The sequence below is a fragment of the Dendrobates tinctorius genome, unplaced genomic scaffold (genome assembly GCF_039654945.1).
Source record: "Dendrobates tinctorius isolate UK_male_01 unplaced genomic scaffold, ASM3965494v1 ptg000211l, whole genome shotgun sequence".
Taxonomy (NCBI): Eukaryota; Metazoa; Chordata; class Amphibia; order Anura; family Dendrobatidae; genus Dendrobates; species Dendrobates tinctorius.
The window spans coordinates 5,203,016-5,226,234 of record NW_027361878.1 but is presented as its reverse complement, the minus strand read 5'-3'; the positions used below and the strand labels follow the sequence as shown (position 1 = coordinate 5,226,234).

At 42.5% G+C, this 23,219-nt stretch overlaps 1 protein-coding gene across 1 annotated transcript in view; it reads left to right on the top strand.

The window, feature by feature from the left end:
• LOC141058204 (intestinal mucin-like protein) overlaps positions 1-23,014 on the top strand; it is a 219,251-nt gene extending 196,237 nt beyond the window's left edge. Inside the window, exons 16-20 of the mRNA XM_073554351.1 lie at positions 3,125-3,220; positions 4,993-5,121; positions 19,027-19,066; positions 19,216-19,339; positions 22,658-23,014. Of these exons, the coding sequence (XP_073410452.1) occupies positions 3,125-3,220; positions 4,993-5,121; positions 19,027-19,066; positions 19,216-19,339; positions 22,658-22,889 (621 nt within the window). The 3' untranslated portion in view covers positions 22,890-23,014. The remainder of the gene's footprint in view (positions 1-3,124; positions 3,221-4,992; positions 5,122-19,026; positions 19,067-19,215; positions 19,340-22,657) is intronic.
• Positions 23,015-23,219: the final 205 nt, after the last annotated feature.

Here is a 23,219-nt window from a genome sequence, read left to right as displayed (position 1 = left end):
AGCCCCCCGACAGGCCGGCACAGCCCCCCGACAGGCCGGCACAGCCCCCCGCCAGGCCGGTACAGACCCCCACAGGGTGCACAGACCACCGGCAGGCCGGCACAGCCCCCCGGCAGGCCGGTACAGACCCCCACAGGGTGCACAGACCACCAGCAGGCCGGCACAGCCCCCCGGCTGGCCGGTACAGACCCCGGGCAGTCCACACAGCCCCCCGGCAGGCCGGCACAGCCCCCCGGCAGGCCGGTACAGACCCCGGGCAGTCCACACAGCCCCCCGGCAGGCCGGCAGAGACCCCCGGAAGGCCCGAAATGACGGCGCATCATGATGCGCACACACCGCGCATCATGATGACGTCAGGCTGTCAATCAACTTTGAACTTCCGATTCCGATGCCGACTTCCGATATTGAAAAAATATCGGAAGTCGGTATCGGAATTCCGATACAGCAAGTATCGGCCGATACCCGATACTTGCGGTATCGGAATGCTCAACACTACACAGGACATTTTACGACATTCCATTCTAAACCCATGGACATTATTATGGAGTTGGACCATCTTCAGGCCCTGTGCTCCTCAGCACCCAGTGACCTGATCTATAACCTTGTGGGATATGACACTGCATTGCTGAGTTGCTGTGATTCCTAAATACTTTTACTTTTCATAAATTCCATTCATTAGAGTTTGAGTTGAATTTACTGAAATTCATAATTTCAAGTGAATTTGAACATTTTGAGATGTGATATGAAGATCAAAAAACCCCTTTCCCAACACCATTTCCCGCAAATCATTTGACATTACCGTGCAGACTTCCCATAATTTACTGCAGCTATGACATCTTTGCGGATTATCATGCTTTGTACAGTGGTGATGAGTACCTCGAACATCACAGATTGGTTCCTAAAGTAGCACAGTTTATATGGCTGTCATTTTCCATCACCATCGTTACTGGATAAGTCTTTCTCTCATGTATCGTGTACTGTAAGCTTTTATGGTCAGCAGGGTGCTCTCTCGTGTAGCGTGTAAGCTCTTGTGATCAGCAGGGTCCTCTCTCATGTAGTGTGCAAGCTCTTATGATCAACATGGTCCTCTCTCGTGTAGTGGGTAAGCTCTTGTGATCAGCAGGATCCTCTCTCATGTAGCATGTAAGCTGTTATAGTTAGCAGGGTACTCTTGTGTAGAGTGTAAGCTCTTTTGGTCAGCAGGGCCCTCTCGTGAAATGTGTAAGCTTTCATGGTCAGTGGGGCTCTCTCTCCTGTAGAGTGTAAGATCTTATGGACAGCAGGGTACTCTCTCTCTCCTGTAGCGTGTAAATGTGGCGCCCTGCGTCTTTATCATCACAAAAGGGTTAAATATGTACTGTTTTATATGTGTTTTGTGAGCAATAGAAGTTATGCTTTCTCTGCTAGTGACCACAACACACACACACACAATTCACCTCACTCCCTTACTTGTCTAAAGCTTAGAGCTTTGCAGACACACCCTAACTGGGAGGGGGAGGAGCAGAGCTGTTGTTTTTCAGTGTGAAGAGAAGAAGGAGGAGGAGAAGAAAGCTCTTGGGAGCAATTAGACATGTGCTGGATCCAGGAGTGAGAGATAAGAAGCATCAGGGTGTCAGCCATGCTTCCAGAGCAGGGTGGTAAGCTGAGAGACTGTGTGGGATTATACAACCAACAGCATCGTGTTTTCTCCCCGGAAAGACTGCAGCAAACTAGGATCAGTGAAGGATTGTGCAAGTGGGAACTTGAGCTGCTCACACACAGTATCCAAGCTGCAAGTTGCCAAAGGAGAAATTCACAGTGAGTAGAGGCTATATTGGAAGTTTTAGACTCTGGGAAGCCTTGGTCCCAGAAGGGATTAGAATAGCAGGAAGCTTACACTGAGTCACAAGCAGATTGAAGGATAACTCCCATTCTGCAGAGCAGACTGTAACCTGGTGAGAGTTGTAATATCTCCTCTGAACTGCACCTGAACTACAGTAAATAATAAAGTGACTTTCCTTGTCTCCTGCCTTATTATTCCGTGCCTTCTTCTTCCATCACAATCTCTGAGGGTCAGCCCTAGTTGGAGAGGGTTTAACATCTGCACTGCTATCACCATCTACTCCCCCAGGGATCATCTGCAGTGGCGGCTATACTACAGTTGAACACTCCAACTGGCGTCATGATTCACTACATAAACTTTATCCCCATTCAATTCTACCCCTTTTACATGACCACCTGTGGCCACGGACCGGGCCACTGCCACTGTGACATTTCCCATTGAAGTTAACGGGCCCGGCGCCAAGTATCCCATGGCCTCTGGGGCGCGTCATAAGCTCTTATGATCAGTGGGGTCCTCTCTCCTGTAGAGAGAAAGCTCTTAAGACCTGCAGGGTGCTCTTTCTCTCCTGTACAGTGTAAGCTCTTATGATCAGCCGGGTGCTCTCTCTTTTCTCTAGCGTGTAAGCTCTTATAAGCAGCAGGGTCCTCTCTCTATCTCCTGTAGAAAGGAAGCTCTTATGATCACTGGGGTCCCCTCTTTCTCTTTCCTGAAGAGTGTAAGCTCTTATAATCAGCAAGGTCCTCTCTCTCCACTGTAGAGTGTAAGCTCTCTTATATGTAGCGAAGTCCTCTTATGATCAGCAGGGTCATCTCTCTCTCTCTCGCCTGTAAAGTGTAAGCTCTTATGGTCAGTGGGTTCTCTCTCTTGTCCCCCACTTGTATTTTGTGAGCAATTACAAGATTCGTGCAAATTCATTCCACACATATTGAATTTGGGGGGAAAATTCAGCAAAGTCGGCAGATTAGAATTTGAAATGTTCCGCTCATCTCTACCACTCATAGTTCATAGTGGAAAATTTAGGAGGGAAGAACTTTTGCTGACTGCTTTGTTACAATAGTGGCATCCTATTTCTGGAACATACTCCAAATCAGTGAGCATTTTAGAATGAGCCATTCTAGTATAAATGTTTGTAAAGTCACACGACAAGGCTGAGGACAGGGAACCGGATTTTATACATCTGTGAGATTGAATGATCAACCTAAATTTAAGGATTTAGAAGCATCCCAGTACTTTTTCCCCATACAGTTCTTAATGCAGTGGCTTCTTATAATATTTTCTGATCCTCTTCTCTTTTAATCACAGGGCTATGAGCTGAAAAAGACCAAGCAAGACTGTTGTGGAGTGTGTGAACAGACCCACTGTATCCTAAATCAGAATGGCGTCTACCAACTCATGAAGGTTTGTTCATGGCATACTATCCCATACCATTGGTAATCTGATTTTAGGAGACTCTGATTTTTGTACATACAATACATGTTGATGGGGGCTGCCACTATGAATAAGATAAATTGGCATAGCAAGATGTCAAAAACAAAAAATATAGAAATATAAAAAATAAAATTAGTAATATTAACATTGTGCATGGTGTCTCGAGGTGGATTTGGTCTTGGCAAGTAATTCTAAATGAACTCCAGTTTATACAACTTTTTTATATCATAGTACTCTCACAGCACCTACCAATCACACAGCATAAGAACATGCCAAGAGACTTAACTTGTGACCCTTAGCGCATCCTAATATTTCATGCAGGGCAGGGTCAAGATCTATTAACACCACTGAAAAAAATACTGTACAGCCGATTCATCGAACATTTTGGCCGGAAATCTGGTGTAAAACTGTTCAAAATATTGCCACATTTCTTGCCCAACTCGTGTTTAGCAAAGCTTTAGTGGCTTTTGGTGTTTTGACACCTGCTCCACCCACATTTTGAAAAGTGAGTGGCATTTAGCATCAGAAGTGTGGTCAGCAAATTCATTACATATCATAATTTACTCTACAAAAGTAGTGTAAATTAGCAGTTGCCCAATCGTATTAATTTGTAATGATGAACATGGAGGACACAGAGAATGGAGAAGACGGAGAAGTTTACTTTCTTCTCTGCACCTGTGATACGATTCTATCATGCAAGAGAATGGGATAACACTAACAGGGGCGGGACTACCGCGGTCGCATCGGTTGCAAGTGCGACGGGGCCCAGAGTCCTTAGGGACCCGATCGCGGAGCTGCAGCCGCTCATTGGATGTGCAGCTCCGCGGCTGCCAGGCTGCAATTGTCCTGATGCGTTGGCTGTTCTGTGGAACGAGGTCACATGATCAGGAGCCTCCGTGAATACAGGACTCTGCTGTGCTGGTTGTCATGGTGCCGCTGGATGAGGGTAATTTTATGTGTGGGGTCAGGAGGGGTTTACAGGGTGGATGTAGCAGAGCTGTGTGTGTACAAGGTGTACGGAGTAGAGCCGTGTGTGTATGAGGTGAGTGGAGCGGAGCCATGTGTACGAGGTGAGCGGAGCCGTGTGTGTACTATGTGAGCGGAACAGAGCTGTGTGTGTACAAAGTGGAGCCGGGTGTGTACGAGGTGTACGGAGAGAAGCTGCGTGCGTACGAAGTGTATGGAGCGGAGTCGCATGTGTACAAAGTGTATGGAGCGGAGTCATGTGTGTACGAAGTGTACGGAGCGGAGCCGCATGTCTATGAAGTGTATGGAGCGGAGCGTGTACGAGGTGTACGGAGTGGAGCGTTTACAAGGTGTACGGAGCGGAGCCGCACGTGTATGAGGTGTACGGAGCAGAGCCATGTGTGTACAAGGTGGACAGAGCGGAGCTGCGCGTGTACGAGGTGTACGGAGCGGAGATGTGTGTGTATTTTGGCATTGGGGGGGCCCCATTTGAAACTTCGCACCCGAGCTCATAACTTTGTAGTTACGCCACTGAACACTAACATGACACCTGTCTCAAACTCTGACAGATGCAATTGACTTTAGCATAATCTACCCAATTTTCTCGCATGAGAGAATGGCCGTGTAACCCCAACCTTAGGGCAAGTACAGTAAATGTGATAAGTCCGAAAATCCATCAATTCCTTCAATTAATGAAGAACGCAATGAAAAAAATCAATAAAAACCTTAGAATCCAAAAAATATATATGCTAATACTTTTTTACTGTTTTCTACAGCCTGAAGAAATTCGAAATGCGGAAAATGACAACTGCACCTGGTACAGTTGTACTAGGATCAAGAAGCAGTTCATCACATCCATCTCACAAATCTCATGCCCTTTTTTTAACGAAACATCATGTGAGCCAGTGAGTAACATTGACGAAGACACCTAACAAATGAAAAAAAAAGTATCATGTTTAAATAAATATTTATTTAAACATGATACATTTGAAATCTGCACAAAAAACAAGAGCATGTATCATGCTTGGATTCTGTTGCTGATTATGCTTCAAAAAGCTGCAGATATACTGAGGAAGAAACACACCAAATACGTAAAGTATGAATCAGCTATTATTTTTAACACAACCCTCAAAATACCAATAATTGCCTAGATGAATGGCAACTTCCAAATGCAAAATATCATATAAAGAAAAATTAGGAAGCCATAATTGTTGTGAATTCTCTTGCTTGGAGTTCTGAGCCGAAGCTCCCTCTGGTGGTTGCTGAGAGTAGTGGAGCTGACCTGGTGGATGGAGGTTCCCCACCTGACTACGATAATTGGAAACCTGGGATTACTGGCTGGGAGCATATAATTGAGCTGGCTGGTCTGAGAGTTTGCTGGTGATTTCCTCAGTGTGCATTTGGAGCTCTTTTGTCCCCTGCCTGATCTGCATGGTTCAGTTAAGTGATTCTTTTGCTAATCCTTTGCATCTAATCTAGTTGTGTCTTTTTTTGCTTTCTGTTTTGCTGCTAAGGTTCAGCGTGCTCCCTGCTGGGGGCAGTGCTGGGCCCTTCTTCATATGTTGCAGCTTGTTCAGTCCCCTGTTATGTTAGTATCTTTTTGCTTTGCTGCCAGTTTATACCAGAGTGCTGATCTAGCGGGGAGTGAGATTGTGTGATCTCAGGTTTTTTGTATATCAGTAGTGTTGGACTTTTTCAGGGTTTTGTGCACGATTGCAGATGGTATCTTTTCTATCCTGTCCTGTCTAGACAGCTTGGGCCCCACCGTTTGCTCAGTCTGTTCTCTGCCTGTGTTTGTGTCTCTTCTTGTCTCACCGACAATATATGTTTGGGGGCTGTCTATTCCTTTGGGAATCTGCTCCGGGGCAGTTTAGGTTTCATCTTTCTGTCTTTAGGCTTAGTTAGTCCTCCAGCTGTGACGAAGCGTCTAGGACATCGTAGGAACGCTCCACGGCTACTGCTAGTTGTGCGGATAGGATCAGGGGTCTGCAATCCGCTTAGTTACCAACCTCTCTGGTCTTCTGGTGGCTTAATCTGTTCCTGCCATCCTCCTCGGTGACCAATTCATAACACATAATACCATAAAAAGCAAAAAAAAGCAAAAATTTTTTATTGGAAATCATTAAAAATGGAGAATTAATACATAGATTTAGTTAAAATGGAGACAAACAATGCAAATAAATGGTCACTAGACTGTACAAAAAAAGCCTAATAGAGCATGTAAAAATTGGGCATGTACTCTCGCAAAAAAGGTGCATATTTATCCCATTAACAAGTAAATGGTTGGTCCATATGCAAAGTGCCAAATGTATATAGAGCCGGAAAAAAAGGGTTCAGTGAGACCAAATTGAAGAGAAATATTCTATATATAGCATAAAATGCAGGACAATTGCTGGATATAATCACCCATATATAACTCACATTCAGGAAAGACAGCTATTCAATATAGTAGACCTAATATCCTCAAAGGTAAATTACCCAAAGTGCAAATAATTAATGCCACTAAAATAAGTATGCAATAGGAATATCACGAGGAACGGTTGGTTGACAATTATGATAGCTGAATGAAATATTATGTACCTCTAGTGAGCTGTGGCACCCCGACGCACGTTTCGTGTTATGCCTCTTCCAAGGGAGCGTGCGTGTTTGGTTGCTCCTATATGTGGGTCTTTTATAGGGTCTAGATGTCATTGGTGACAGCGGGATGACAGCGGCGCTTCCGTGCACGTGATCCGTCCGACGTCAGCACGGGTCAGCGTCATGTGACATCCAGCTAATTCTCCAGCCCGACGCGGGGGAAGGGCTGAAGCGCCAACAGAGACGTGTTGCCATTGCGACGACTAGAACAGGAAGTGGGCGGAAGCGCTCACTGCTGCAGCTAATAAGTGTAAGATTACCGTAGTAACTACATACAAGAACAGTGAACTTTGAAGTTCACCAAAGAAACTGCAAATGTGGTGTCAAAAACGTGAACCTATCAATATAGAGTATATATGAGTGATTAATAAATAAAGTGCAATTTTACAGATGCCCATACTTGAATATATATAACGTGAAAGTGTGATACAGATGTAAAAAGATAAAATACATTCATGTACACTATTACTAAGACATTAGCAATATATTAAAGTGCGAGTGCTAGGCAGATATATATAAAAAATGATGCATTCCAAGGCACATATGCATATATATATACATATATATATATGAGATACGGTACACCAAAGTGCAAATACTACGCAAAAATATTACAAGATATATACATATATACATATTGATATTAATGTGAATAGTGCATTAAAGTGCAAATACTATATCAATGTTCTACCAATATTAATAATGATATGAAAAATAAAAAATAAATAAAAATAAAAAGTAAAACGTGAAGAGAATATATAAATATTTATATTGGTATGGAGATTTGTATATCTTGATCACAAAACCACATTGCAATAAATATATCTCTCTTATCAAAGTTCAATTCTTCCATTTTGCAGGTGGAAATCCGTGAAAATGGCTGCAACTCCACAAAAAACGACCCCAGACAGACCGCCTCATCTTCAACAACAAATGCAAAGATGTAAGTATAAAGACTGAAAAGAAAAAAAATTTCATTAAAAACATATATACAAAAAGGAGCAAATTTCACAAGACAGGGGCAAAGCTCAGTACTTCATTGAGTCCCAATGGCCGAACTGATTGAATTCTATAAATCCACCGGGACTCAAGTTGCGCAAGGGATTTCCTCCAGTTACCTCCCCGCAAGTCTATATGCACTCTATCAATACCCGTGACTTTAAGAGCCACAACGTCACAATCATGGTGAACCTTGAAGTGCCTAGGTATAGGTTTCAAGGTTGTGCAGTCATCAACATTCCGAGCACTAAGAATGTCACGATAGTGCTCTCTTACTCTGATCCTTAAGGGTCTTGATGTGAGCCTAACATAAATTTTGGGGCATAATCAATTACACCAATAGTGTCACAAGTGATGTGTTGTGTCATTGTGAATTCCTTCTTACCGTCACTTGATCAAAAGGTGCTGGCTCTTGACATATTGGGGCATGCTATACAACTTCCACAGGGAAAAAATCCCAATTTGGGTCCATGAGATCCAAAGGCTTTATTTAGTTGAGGCCCAGAGTAACAACTGTGAACGAGATGGTCTCAGAGATTTGGTGACCGCCTATACGTGATTGATGGATAATCAAAAATGTGCTTAGTCAAAGTATGGTCCATCTTAAGTATCGGCAAGTATTTATTTAGAATACTTCTCATGTCCTTCCATTTATGATTGTAGGTTGAAATGAATTGTACCTTGGATTCGTTGGCAGGTTTATAAGTTGGCTGTAGCAAGTCAGTTCTTTGTGTCATTCTTGCTCTCCTGAGTCCTTTTTTAATACTCTTCTTGGAATATCCTCTTTATTGAAATCTGAGGAATTATTATTATTATTTATTTATATAGCGCCATTAATTCCATGATGCTGTACATGAGAAGGGGGTTACATACAAAGTTATAGATATCGTTAACAGTAAACAAATTTACAATGACAGACTGGTACAGAGGGGAGAGGACCCTGTCCTTGCGGACTTACATTCTATGGGATAGGGGGGAAGAGACAGAAGGTCGGGGGTGCAGCAGCTCTGGTGGTGATGCGGCGGCAGCTCAGGTGGTGGTGAGGTGGCAGAATGGTCATTGCAGGCTGTAAACTTTCCTGAAAAGATGGGTTTTCAGGTTCCATTTGAAGGATCCGAGGGTGGTGGATAATCGGACGTGTTGAGGCATGGCATTCCAGAGGATAGGGGATATTCGGGAGAAATCTTGGAGGCGGTTGTGTGAGGAACAGATAAGTGTGGAGGAGAGTTGGAGGTCTTGGGAGGATCGAAGATTAAGTGAGGGAAGATATTGGGAGATTAGTTCAGAGATATAGGGAGGGGAAAGGTTGTGGATGGCTTTGTAGGTGAGTGTTAGTAGTTTGAACTGGATTCGTTGGGTAATTGGGATAAAAGATTAGCTTGTTCGCTGAATGTCTGTTCACTGGAACAAATCCTTTTGGTTCTCAAAAATTGGCCTGTAGGGATCTCATTAATCAGGGGTTGCGACTGTGAGGATGTAGCGTGCAAAAGCGAGTTTACTGCAGTTTCTTTACGAAACACATTGGTCTCCAACATGCCATTGCTGCCCTTTGAGATCATAACATCAAGAAAGTCAATATAGCTTTGACTATACTTGCACATCAACTTAATATTGAGTATATTATCATTCAATATGCCCACAAAGGCGAGGAGGTCCTGCTCTGAGCCCTGCCAGATGAGTAGTATGTCGTGTATATAGCGGGCCCACAGCAGGACACCCTCGATGAATGCCACTGGGTTGGTGAAAAAAATAGATTGCTCCCATTTCCCCAAAAATAAATTGGCATAAGAATATGCGAACGCAGCCCCCATTGCGGTACCTTTTTGTTGTAAATAAATGCTTCCTTTGAATGTAAAAAAATTGTGCTCTAATGCGAACTTAAGGAGCTTTAGCAGAAAATCGATGAAACCGGCTTCATAATTAGAGAGCTTCAAAAATGTTTCTACCGCTGTTACACCATCCTGATGACAAATTGAGATGTATAAGGATTCAACGTCCATGGTGACGAGCCACATGTCTTCCTCTATCGGTATACCCTCAATCTTTCTTAATAGGTATTCGGTGTCTTTCAGATAGGAGGGAAGATTATTCACCAGGGGTTTAAGATGGAAGTCTAGATATTTGCTGATTGTTTCACATAAATTACCATTTCCCAATACAATGGGACGGCCGGGGGGGGGGGGGGGGGGAATTTTTGCATCTTTGTGAATTTTAGGGATAAAATAAATGTATGGCATTCTGGGATACAAAGGGACTAAGTGATCTTTAAGATCCTTAGGGATAATCCCTTCATCAAAAGCTCTGCTTAAGATCGTTTGCAACTCATCTTGAAATTTAATCGTAGGGTTAAAAGTGAGGCTTTTTTAACACTTTGAGTCTCTGAGCAGCTGGAAGGCTTCCCTTCCATACATTGTGCGCAGCCAAATCACCACATTTCCCCTTTTATCAGTGGGTTTTATCACCACTCCCTTTAGATCTTTTAACACTTTTAGGGCCTTTCTCTGTTCCCAAGTGAGATTATTCTGTTTTATCCTATTAGAGATTTTCTCAAAATCCTGCGAGACCAGTTTAACAAACATTTCAAAGTTGGGGTATAAATTTAGGGGCGGAAATTTCTTTGGGGTAGGTGGAACAAATTTACCTGTCACAGTTGTTTCTGGCTCATCCTGTAATTCTTTCAGAATGGCAATAGCTTGTAGATCTCTTGTTCAGTCCAATCTTCTTCCATGTTTGGTTTCTCATGCAACTTTTTCAGAACCAATTTACGTGCAAATAATTGAAGATCCTTTATCGCTACAAAGGGATCAAAGACGTTGAGTCCTTATACACCTCAATTTGTCATCAGGATGGTGTAACAGCGGTAGAAACATTTTTGAAGCTCTCTAATTATGAAGCCGGTTTCATCGATTTTCTGCTAAAGCTCCTTAAGTTTATATTTGAGCACAATTTTTTTACATTCAAGGGAAGCATTTGTTTACAACAAGGTACCGCAATGGGGGCTGTGTGTTCACATGTTCTTATGCCAATTTATTTTTGGGGAAATGAGAGCAATCTATTTTTTTCACCAACCCAGTGGCATTCATCGAGGGTGTCCTGCTGTGGGCCCGCTATATACACGACATATTACTCATCTGGCTGGGCTCAGAGCAGGACCTCCTCGCCTTTGTGGGCATATTGAATGATAATATGCTCAATATTAAGTTGACGTGCAAGTATAGTCAAAGCCATATTGACTTTCTTGATGTTATGATCTAAAAGGGCAGCAATGGCATATTGGAGACCAATGTGTTTCGTAAAGGAACTGCGGTAAACTCTCTTTTGCACGCTACATCCTCACATCCGCAACCCCTGATTAATTGGGGATTTTTTCCCTGTGGAAGTTGTATAGCATGCCCGAATATGTCAAGAGCCAGCACCTTTCGATCAAGTGACGGTAAGAAGGAATTCACAATCACACAACACATCACTTGTGACACTATTGGTGTAATTTATTATGCAGTATGCCCTTGCCCCAAAATTTATGTGGGGCTCACATCAAGACCCTTAAGGATCAGAGTAAGAGAGCACTATCGTGACATTTGTGACGCTACGGCTCTTAAAGTCATGGGTATTGATAGGGTGCATATAGACTTGCGGGGAGGTAACTGGAGGAAAACCTTTGCGCAACTTGAGTCCCGGTGGATTTATAGAATTCAATCAGTTCAGCCACTGGGACTCAATGAAGTACTGAGCTTTGCCCCTTTCTTGCGAAATTTGCTCCTTTTTGTATATATGTTTTTAATGACATTTTTTTACTTTTCAGTCTTTATACTTACATCTTTGCGTTTGTTGTTGAAGATGAGGCGGTCTGCCTGGGGTCTTTTTTGTGGAGTTGCAGCCATTTTCACGGATTTCCACCTGCAAAATGGAAGAATTGAACTTTGATAAGAGAGATATATTTACTGCAATATGGTTTTGTGATCAAGATATACAAATCTCTATACCAATATATATATATATATATTTATATATTCTCTTCACGTTTTACTTTTATTTTTATTTATTTTTTATTAATTTATTAATATTTTATTTTTCATTAGTAATATTGGTGGAATATTGATATAGTATTTGCACTTTAATGCACTATTCACATTTTAATATCAATATGTATATATGTATACATCTTGTAATATTTTTGCGTAGTATTTGCACTTTGGTGTACCGTATCTCAGATATATATATATGCATATGTGCCTTGGAATGCATCTTTTTTTATATATATCTGTCTAGCACTCGCACCTTAATATTTTGCTCATGTCTTAGTAATAGTGTACATGAATGTATTTTATCTTTTTACATCTGTACCACACTTTCACGTTATATATATATTCAAGTATGGGCATCTGTAAAATTGCATTTTATTTATTAATCACCCATATATATACTTTATATTGATAGGTTCACATTTTTGACACCACATTTGCAGTCTCTTAGGTGAACTTCAAAGTTCACTGTTCTTATATGTAGTTACATTACTACGGTAATCTTACACTTGTTAGCTGCAGCGGTGAGCGCTTTCGCCCACTTCATGTTCTAGTCGTCGCCACGGCAATGCATCTCTGTTGGCGCTTCAGACCATCCCCCGCCCTGACGCGTCGGGCTGGAGAATGAGCTAAACGTCACATGATGCTGACCCGAACTGACGTCGGATGGGTCACGCGCACGGAAGCGCCGCCGTCATGCCGCTGTCACCAATGACATATAGACCCTATAAAAGACCCACATAAACATGCAACTAAACATGCACGCTCCCTTGGAAGAAGCATAAAGCGAAACATGCGTCGGGGTGCCACGACTCACTAGAGGTACATATGCAAATTGCCTCTTCAGAAAGAAAGAGGACTTTTACTCTACAGCGCCACCTATTGGTAGTAGCGATCCTACAAGTCACAATCAACCCTTTAACGAGTCTTGTAGTATGACTTAGGATACAAGCCAAATCAGAATCTCAATTTGCAGACACGGTGTTTCGAGCTGTTGGCTCTCGTCAGTGCAAAGTATGAGATCTGATTTGGCAAGGTGAGAGGCTCTGGACTAGGGTCTAAGAAGTAAGGTTTCTCCTTGCGGAGAGTGACATGCCAGCTGTGGCTTGTCAAGGTAAGGAGACTTATTCGCCGTGCAATGCTCCTCTGGGAAAATAATATGCAAATTGCCTCTTCAGAAAGAAAGAGGACTTTTTAGAGGTACATAATATTTCATTCAGCTATCATAATTATATACCAACCGTTCTTCGTGATATTCCTATTGCATACTTATTTTAGTGGCGTATATTATTTGCACTTTGGGTAATTTACCTTTGAGGATATTAGGTCTACTATATTAAATAGCTGTCTCTCCTGAATGTGAGTTATATATGGGTGATTATATCCCGCAATTGTCCTGCATTTTATGCTATATATTAGTGTTGAGCATTCCGATACCGCAAGTATCGGGTATCGGCCGATACTTGCTGTATCGGAATTCCGATACCGACTTCCGATATTTTTTCAATATCGGAATTCGGCATCGGAATCGGAAGTTCAGTTGATTGACGGCCTGACGTCATCATGATGCGCGGTGTGTGCGCATCATGATGCGCCGTCATTTCGGGCCTTCCGGGGGTCTCTGCCGGCCTGCCGGGGGGCTGTGCCGGCCTGCCGGGGGGCTGTGTGGACTGCCCGGGGTCTGTACCGGCCTGCCGGGGGGCTGTGCCGGCCTGCCGGTGGTCTGTGCACCCTGTGGGGGTCTGTACCGGCCTGCCGGGGGGCTGTGCCGGCCTGCCGGGGGGCTGTGCTGATGTCCGGGGGTCTGTGCAAGCATCGTCCGATGGGACTACAAGTCCCATCGGGCGATGCCTGCTACCATGACAGTGATTGACACATTAGCCAATGATGGGACAGTAGTAGTCCCATCATCCGGCTAATGTGTTAAATGTTAAAAAAAAAAAAAAAAAAATACTACATACATACTACATGCATGCTACATACATACTACATATATACTACACACATACTACATACATGCTACATACATACTACATACATGCTACATACATACTACATACATGCTACATACATACTACATGCATGCTACATACATACTACATGCTACATACATACTACATGCATGCTACATACATACTACATGCTACATACATACTACATGCTACATACATACTACATATATACTACATACATACTACATACATGCTACATACATACTACATGCATGCTACATACATACTACATGCTACATACATACTACATGCATGCTACATACATACTACATATATACTACATACATGCTACATACATACTGCATGCTACATACATACTACATACATACTACATACATACTACATGCATGCTACATACATACTACATATATACTACATACATGCTACATACATACTGCATGCTACATACATACTACATACATACTACATACATACTACATGCATGCTACATACATACTACATATATACTACATGCATGCTACATACATACTACATGCTACATACATACTACATATATACTACATGCATGCTACATACATACTACATACATACTACATGCTACATACATACCACATACATACTACATACATACTACATACTACATATATACTACATGCATGCTACATACATACTACATGCTACATACATACCACATACATACTACATACATACTACATACATACTACATGCTACATACATACTACATATATACTACATGCATGCTACATACATACTACATGCTACATACATACCACATACATACTACATACATACTACATACATACTACATGCTACATACATACTACATATATACTACATGCATGCTACATACATACTACATGCTACATACATACCACATACATACTACATACATGCTACATATATACTACATGCATGCTACATACATACTACATGCTACATGCATGCTACATACATACTACATACATACTACATGCTACATACATACCACATATATACTACATACATACAATACATTCATACAATACATACATAGACATACAGTACATATAACATAGAGTAACATACTTACCAATACTTGTCACATTGTTCCCCGAAGCCATTGTCTTTTCCGGAATAAATATTAACATAACAAACCACAAAAATACTCACCCACGATCCGAAGCAGTCCACGAGTGTGTCCCACGACGATCTTGGGTAGAGAACTGCAGCATCAGATGATGCTGCCGTTCTCTACGGGCTGCAGGAATCCAATGACGGAAGGTAGGTATCCTTCCGCACTGTATTCCTCCGCCACTTAAAAAAAAAAAAGTCCCTAGTCTCACTTTATGCCATTGCTGCGTGGGAATTTCCCACACAGCAATGGCATAAAGTGAGACTAGGGACTTTTTTTTTTTTTAAGTGGCGGAGGAATACAGTGCGGAAGGATACCTACCTTCCGTCATTGGATTCCTGCAGCCCGTAGAGAACGGCAGCATCATCTGATGCTGCAGTTCTCTACCCAAGATCGTCGTGGGACACACTCGTGGACTGCTTCGGATCGTGGGTGAGTATTTTTGTGGTTTGTTATGTTAATATTTATTCCGGAAAAGACAATGGCTTCGGGGAACAATGTGACAAGTATTGGTAAGTATGTTACTCTATGTTATATGTACTGTATGTCTATGTATGTATTGTATGAATGTATTGTATGTATGTAGTATATATGTGGTATGTATGTAGCATGTAGTATGTATGTAGTATGTATGTAGCATGCATGTAGCATGCAGTATGTATGTAGCATGCATGTAGTATATATGTAGTATGTATGTGGTATGTATGTAGCATGTAGTATGTATGTAGCATGCATGTAGTATGTATGTAGCATGCATGTAGTATATATGTAGTATGTATGTAGCATGTAGTATGTAGCATGCATGTAGTATATATGTAGTATGTATGTAGCATGTAGTATGTATGTAGCATGCATGTAGTATATATGTAGTATGTATGTAGCATGTAGTATGTATGTAGCATGCATGTAGTATGTATGTAGCATGCATGTAGTATGTATATGGTATGTATGTAGCATGTAGTATGTATGTAGCATACATGTAGTATATATGTGTTATGTATGTGGTATGTATGTAGCATGCATGTAGCATGCATGTAGTATGTATGTAGTATGTATGTAGTATATATGTAGTATGTATGTAGCATGTAGTATGTATGTAGTATGTATGTAGCATGCATGTAGCATGCAGTATGTATGTAGCATGCATGTAGTATATATGTAGTATGTATGTAGCATGTAGTATGTAGCATGCATGTAGTATATATGTAGTATGTAGCATGTAGTATGTATGTAGCATGCATGTAGTATATATGTGTTATGTATGTAGCATGTAGCATGCATGTAGCATGCATGTAGTATGTATGTAGTATATATGTGGTATGTATGTAGCATGCAGTATGTATGTAGCATGCATGTAGTATATATGTAGTATGTATGTTGCATGTAGTATTTATGTAGTATGAATGTAGAATGTATGTAGTATGTAGTATGAATGTAGCATGTATGTAGTATGCATGTTGTATGTATGTAGCATGTATTTTTTTTTTTTTTTTTTTACATTTAACACATTAGCCGGATGATGGGACTACTACTGTCCCATCATTGGCTAATGTGTCAATCACTGTCATGGTAGCAGGCATCGCCCGATGGGACTTGTAGTCCCATCGGACGATGCCTGCACAGACCCCCGGAGCCTGCACAGACCACCGGCAGGCCGGCACAGCCCCCCGGCAGGCCGGCACAGCCCCCCGGAGCCTGCACAGCCCCCCGGCAGGCCGGCACAGCCCCCCGGCAGGCCGGCACAGCCCCCCGGAGCCTGCACAGACCACCGGCAGGCCGGCACAGACCACCGGAGCCTGCACAGACCCCCTGGCAGGCCGGCACAGCCCCCCGAAAGGCCCGTACAGACCCCAGAGAGGCTGTACAAGGGCAGGAAAGGGTTTTTCTTATTCCGATACCGGAAGTCCCATAGACTTGAATGGGACTTCCGGTATCGGAATCGGCGATACCGATACTTTTTTTAAAGATCGGCCGATACCATCCGATACGATACTTTGAAGTATCGGACGGTATCGCTCAACTCTACTATATATAGAATATTTCTCTTCAATTTGGTCTCATTGAAGCCGTCTTTTTCCAGCTCTATATGCATTTGGCACTTTACATATGGACCAACCATTTACTTGATAATGGGATAAATATGTACCTTTTTTTGCAGGAGTATACGCCCAATTTTTACATGCTCTATCAGGCCTTTTTTGTATAGTCTAGTGAACGTTTATTTGCATTGTTTGTCCCCATTTTAACTAAATCTATGTATTAATTCTCCATTTTTAATGATTTCCAATAAAAATTTTTTGCTTTTTATGGTATTATGGCTTCCTAATTTTTCTTTATATGATATTTTTAACGCAAGTTAACACCAGTGCGCTCTCCCAAATCATCCCACGTTCAAAGACTGGGAGATTATGTAGTGACCAGCAGATTCTCAGGATGCAGTGACGAGACACGAGACAGGGTATAACTTGTATAATCAACTTTTATAAATTGGAGCCCCTAGGGCTATGCTGAACAGGCAGAAAGGGGTAAACAAAAATCTGTCCTCGCAGGGACTCAATAAAACAAACAATACTTTTCTAAGGAAACTGGGAGTAGCCCGGCTAGTCCGGGTGTAGAAAGCTGCATTCTGGCCAAACTATAGTACTTATAGCTATAGTCCACTTATCCTTCCTTGCGTCACTCGGGATCGCAGATGCGGCCGCTTAGAGATCGTTGATGCGGCTGTCTTGACTCCTCGATATTCCGGGAAGATTTGGGCTCGACAGACCTTGAAGAAACGATGCCGGTGGGGCGCAACAGGCCCTGAAGAAACGATGGCGGTGGGGCGCAACAGGCCCTGAAGAAACGATGCCGATGGGGCGCAACAGGCCCTGTAGAAACGATGATGGTGGGGCGCAACAGGCCCTGAAGGAACGATGCCGGTGGGGTGCAGCAGGCCCTGAAGAAACAATGTCGGTGGGGCGCAACAGGCCCTGAAGAAACAATGCTGGTGGGGCGCAACAGGCCCTGAAGAAACGATGACGGTGGGGCGTAACAGGCCCTGAAGAGACGATGTCGGTGGGGCGCGGTAATGACGCAGTTCCCCAAATGACCAGTGGCTGTCCTCTGATAAGGGTCCCTCCACAGCCGGGAAATGGGCCTCTAATGTCGCCTAGGATGAGGTGGTGTCCCCTGAGGCCGGTGATGACAGGGTTGCCGTGGTGGGAGAAGGCTGGGGGGCAGTGTCCAGGCCTCTGTGGCCGGTTTACGTGTAGTCACAGCCACGACCTGAGGTAAGGGATCTGTCTCTCAAAGGCGGGGGGTGGCGGGCATGTCTCTCTGCGAACGGGGGTGGGAAGTGGCCTCCGGTAAAAGTCTCTCACGTCTCCCTTGTTGGTCAGTGCGCAGTATCCTCCTCACAGGCTCCTGTCTGTGTCCCTCTAAGTCACCCGGCTTCCTGCCTCCTGTCACACTCTCTCCCAAATGTCACTTCAGCGCGCCCCCTGCTCCTTTTATCCTTGTCCCACCCCCTGTTTCCCTGACAACTTCAGTCAAGTCTCTCCCTTTAATTTCCTCCCAGTATCGTTCCCTCAGGAACCCTGTTGGCGGTCCCCTGGGTACCTGCCCGGTCACTGTCTGGGAGTCCTCCTCCCCACACTTATGTTAAGCCATAAAGCTTTTTTTATGCAAAGTATTTCTCATGTTTTTTTACTAAAAAAAAAAGCTGTAAAAATGCTGCAATTTTACGTTTTGGAATACTGAGGCAAAAAAATTGCATCGACAAAATAGGTCTAACAAACCTATTATGTCTGTTGTAAATAATTGTATTTACAAAATGATTTCTTATCCACCTTCTTAATCAGTATCTCCCAATTATCTGGCATCTGATGTCAACATTTGTACAATGACTTCTACCCAAAATATATCCTTCTTGTATAAAAAGTTGACCACTACACTGTTATATAGCTATATTATATTTATATTTATTTCCATCTTTTCTGGGACATTCTCAGTTTTTTTTCTTAAAGTGTCTTTTTGAACAAATTATAAATGTTTTTCTTTTTTCAGGGAACCATTCAATTTTTACCCAATGGGTGCTGTAAAGTATGTAAGTATAGAAAATATTTATACTGTTCCTGTTTTTTTTTGTATTTTTTTTTAGAATTTATTCTCTCTATACAGTAAAAATAAAAGAAATACGGAACTTGTCTTGTTTTTCTGCCAATGTAAGAATAATGGATATAACTTACTGTGCAGGTATTGAAAAGACGTGTTCCTGCCAACTGAAAATAAACTATGACTATATGCTCGTCAATAACTGCCGATCAGAAAATAAGGTTCAGACGTCTCTCTGTGATGGAACATGTGGAACCTATTCCATGTAAGTTATAATGAAATAATTATTCAACTTAAATGCACCAGATTCTGGGAAATTTTGCACCACAACCCCCCCTTCCCCCTTCCCCTGTCATTAATGATTTGCACTACAATTACGGTATGTTTTTAGACGCTTTATGTGTCTTGCCCAACAAGGGAGCTTGACTTTGCAACACTGAAGCAAAAAAATACACCAATATTTTGATGCAAATTTAACCAGTGACATCCTACAAGGCATTTTTGTGCTTCTGGCGCATGAAATCTGACTAATAAACCAAGTGTGCAAAAAAACAAAATGTTTACTAGATGCACACTTTAGACAGTCACAGATAAATGTCTGGATTTTCATTTGTATTTTTAAAAAAACAATTAGTCTCCACCTTCACAAAAAAGATTGCACAAGAAATGAAAACTCAATACAGTCACTTGTGACAAGCAAGCACATGGACACTGATTTCATATTTTTTTCTGCGGTTAGCTGCTGCTTTCTAGTGCATTAAGAATGAAGAGAAAAATGTGTAATTTTAATTGAAATGCCGCAGGACTGATGCCAGCTACATCATAGCACACTGAGTATGAAACTCCTTCTGTCACCTTTCTTATCTCTCCCCTTAACAATTAAATCTCTCTATTTGCAGACTACTTCTATCATCTGCTTCAGTTATAGAACACATTACTATTTGTCCAATGATTTACATTTTTTTCTTCCTTTGTCTTTTGCTGACCTGTGAGCTCTGACATCCTCCCATTATCTCAAATCACCCAAAGTGGCTGCTGCATTCCATTCCTAGGCTTTTATATAGGCTATGTCCAGGGGATGCATAGAAATAATGGGGCCCCATAGCAGAAGTTCTATTGGGCCCCACCAAAAGAAACCTTAAATATTTGGCGAGGTCAAAGAAGAGCATATCTCATATCTTTGCAGCCCTTACAAAGTAAATTTCCCAATCAATCCTTCCCCAGCAAACTATGGTGACCTCAACACAGTATGATTCCCCAACTGTGATCGCCACACAGCCCTCCATACACTATAATGGGCCTCCATACAGTATAATGGACCCCACGCCTTTCCAATCTGTATGATAGCCCCAATACAACCATCCACACTGTATAATGGCCTCCACTAGCACCCCAAACAGTGCAATGGCCCCCACTCACCCAGCCCTCCAAACATCATAGTGACCCCCACAGAGCTCTCTACACAGTATTGTTGACCCGACATAAACTTTTGCACTGAATAATTGCTTGCATACAGTATAATTGCCCCCATATACCCCTACAAACAATATCACAGCCCGCCCATATCCCTCCAAACAATATAATAGCCCCCACATATCTCTCCAAACAATATAATAGCCCACACATAGCCCTCCAAAGAGTATAATGACCCCCAAATAGACCTCCAAACAGTATAATGGTCCCCTCATAGCCACCAAATAGTATAATGGCCCCCATATAGCCCTCTAAATAATATAACGGCCCCCACACAGTTCTCCAAATAGTATAATGACCCAACATAGCCCTCCATACATAATACTGACCCCCACATAGCCCTACATACAGTAATATGGGCCCCACATAGCCCTCCATATGGTATTATGGGCACCACAAAGTCCTCCATACAGTATTATGGGCATCACATAGTCCTCCATACATAAAAAATAAATACTCTCCTCTCCCCTTTCCCTGCTGTTCTGGTCTCTGCAGTGTGTCTTTTGACCCTCTGCACTACCCAGCACAGAGGTGCGCTGTAGTGAGACATCATTGTGCCATCTGTGCTGAGACGTCACAAAGCTCAGATGCAGTGGGGGAATGATGGGAGAACGAGCATCAGATGATGGCTCCCATCATTGTCCAGGACCAAGATGCCAATAGAGTTGAAAGTATGATGCTGGGCAGGGAAGGGGGGAGGGCCGATGCCAGCGATGGCACCAGGCCACCCAGACTACCGGGCCCCATAGCCCCACGAGTTCCTCCTCATTGACTATGTTTTACCATGCTATATAGTACCTGCAGGCATTACGGGGAATTCTGTGCAGTCATGCCTGAGGTCTCGTCAGCCTTTTGTGGTTGATGCATCTTCTAAAATGTGTAAAATGATGGTGGGCCTCTTTTTGGTGATTTAGCACGAATCAAATTACAAATTGTTCAAATTTGCCAGGTCCTGTGAATTTAATAAAATTGTCAGGAACACCGCACTGCACTTGCTCACTGAGCCAGTGCGCGTGTCCTGAGTACAAAAACAGTGCTCAAAGATACCTGTGGAGCAGGACAGCAGTGGTGACGATGCGTGCTTCAAACTATCAGGACCTGAAGCACGTGACTGCTGGGGGCGTGACCTAAGCTCCACAGAGCTAGGAGCTGCAGGGAAACTCCTAGAAAGGTAACTACGGGACAAGTGACCAAGGGGCATAGACAGGGACGTAAACCAGATCAAGCCAGGTCAAAGCATGAGATAGCAGGACAGTACCAAAGGGTTAGACAGAGCGAATAGTCAGGACGTAGCAATAGATCAGAAAACCAGAAAGGGCAATGGACGGTACAATAGGGACAAAATGTAACGGAGTAACAATAGCCAAGCCAGGAGGTCAGAACCGGAGAAGACAATAGTACCAAAACGAGAGATGGAGTTCAGAGTGCAGGGACAGACCGGGTCATACACAGGAATCAAACAAGCAATGCCGCATACACGCACACCAGGGGGGTCAGACACACAGCCAGAATAACAGTATAGCTGACAGGAAATCCTAGTCTGGAGTGTATAAATACCCCTCCCAAATCCAAAGAGAGGCAGGCAAAAGTTAACCCTGTGAGAACAGGACATTAACCATGTCCTAGCCATGACAAAAATGTGATTCAAATTTGATTTGCATGAAATTGTTTCAATCATCTGTAAATCACTCATAGTTGGTCTCCCCGTGTTCCTAAGATGCTCCCCTACAAATGTATACATATCACTTGTGTCAAAAGTGAAAAAAAATGAATAGGATGAATAAAACACAAAGCTAGCAACAAGTCCTCAATTTCAAGCATTGATGAGAAAACAAAACAAAAATTATTAAATGGAAAGAAAAGGGTAACACAATTCTGGCGTTTATACCCATAAATGGACTGATCCTTGGGGCGGGGGGGGTTAAACTCCATAATAAAACAGGATATAGAATAGCCCCATAATAAACCCTAGTGGTGATTGCATGCCTTCATAAATTTTACTCATGTCTACCACACTCATATAGTACTCATTTTACTATTTTACTTTGCAGTCATAAAAAATAATTGTTATCCTAATACTAAAAACATGAATCCCTTTTACATACTGTAGGTACTCGGCGGACGCAAGAGCCATGTCCCACAGATGTACCTGCTGTCAGGAGGTGTTGACCAGCCAGAAGAATGTCACGTTGCGGTGTCCTGATGGCAGTGACGTGGATCATGGATACATTGATGTGGAGAAATGTGACTGCATAAGTACAGACTGTGGACATGAGAATGCAAATGAATATCAGAGCCCTGTCCGAGCTCGGCGAGCCGCAAGGAGAAAAGGTCTTCATTAGGAAGAAGCTACTGAATTCAGAATGGGAAATACTATTAAAAGCTAAATATATTTTTCCATAATTCATGCAATTTGTGTTTACCTTTTGCTTTATTTTCCTGCCTTGAATTAAAAGCACTTGCATCATATTGTTGTTATGGTTTCTTTTCCCAACCCAATTAGAATTAGGACTAATACAATGTAAGGCCACACTCACACGTTCAGTATTTGGTCAGTATTATTCATCAGTATCTGTAAGCTAAAACCAGGAATGGGTGATAAATACAGAAGTGGTGATGGGTTTCTATTATACTTTTCCTCTGATTGCTCCTCTCCTGGTTTTGGCTTACAA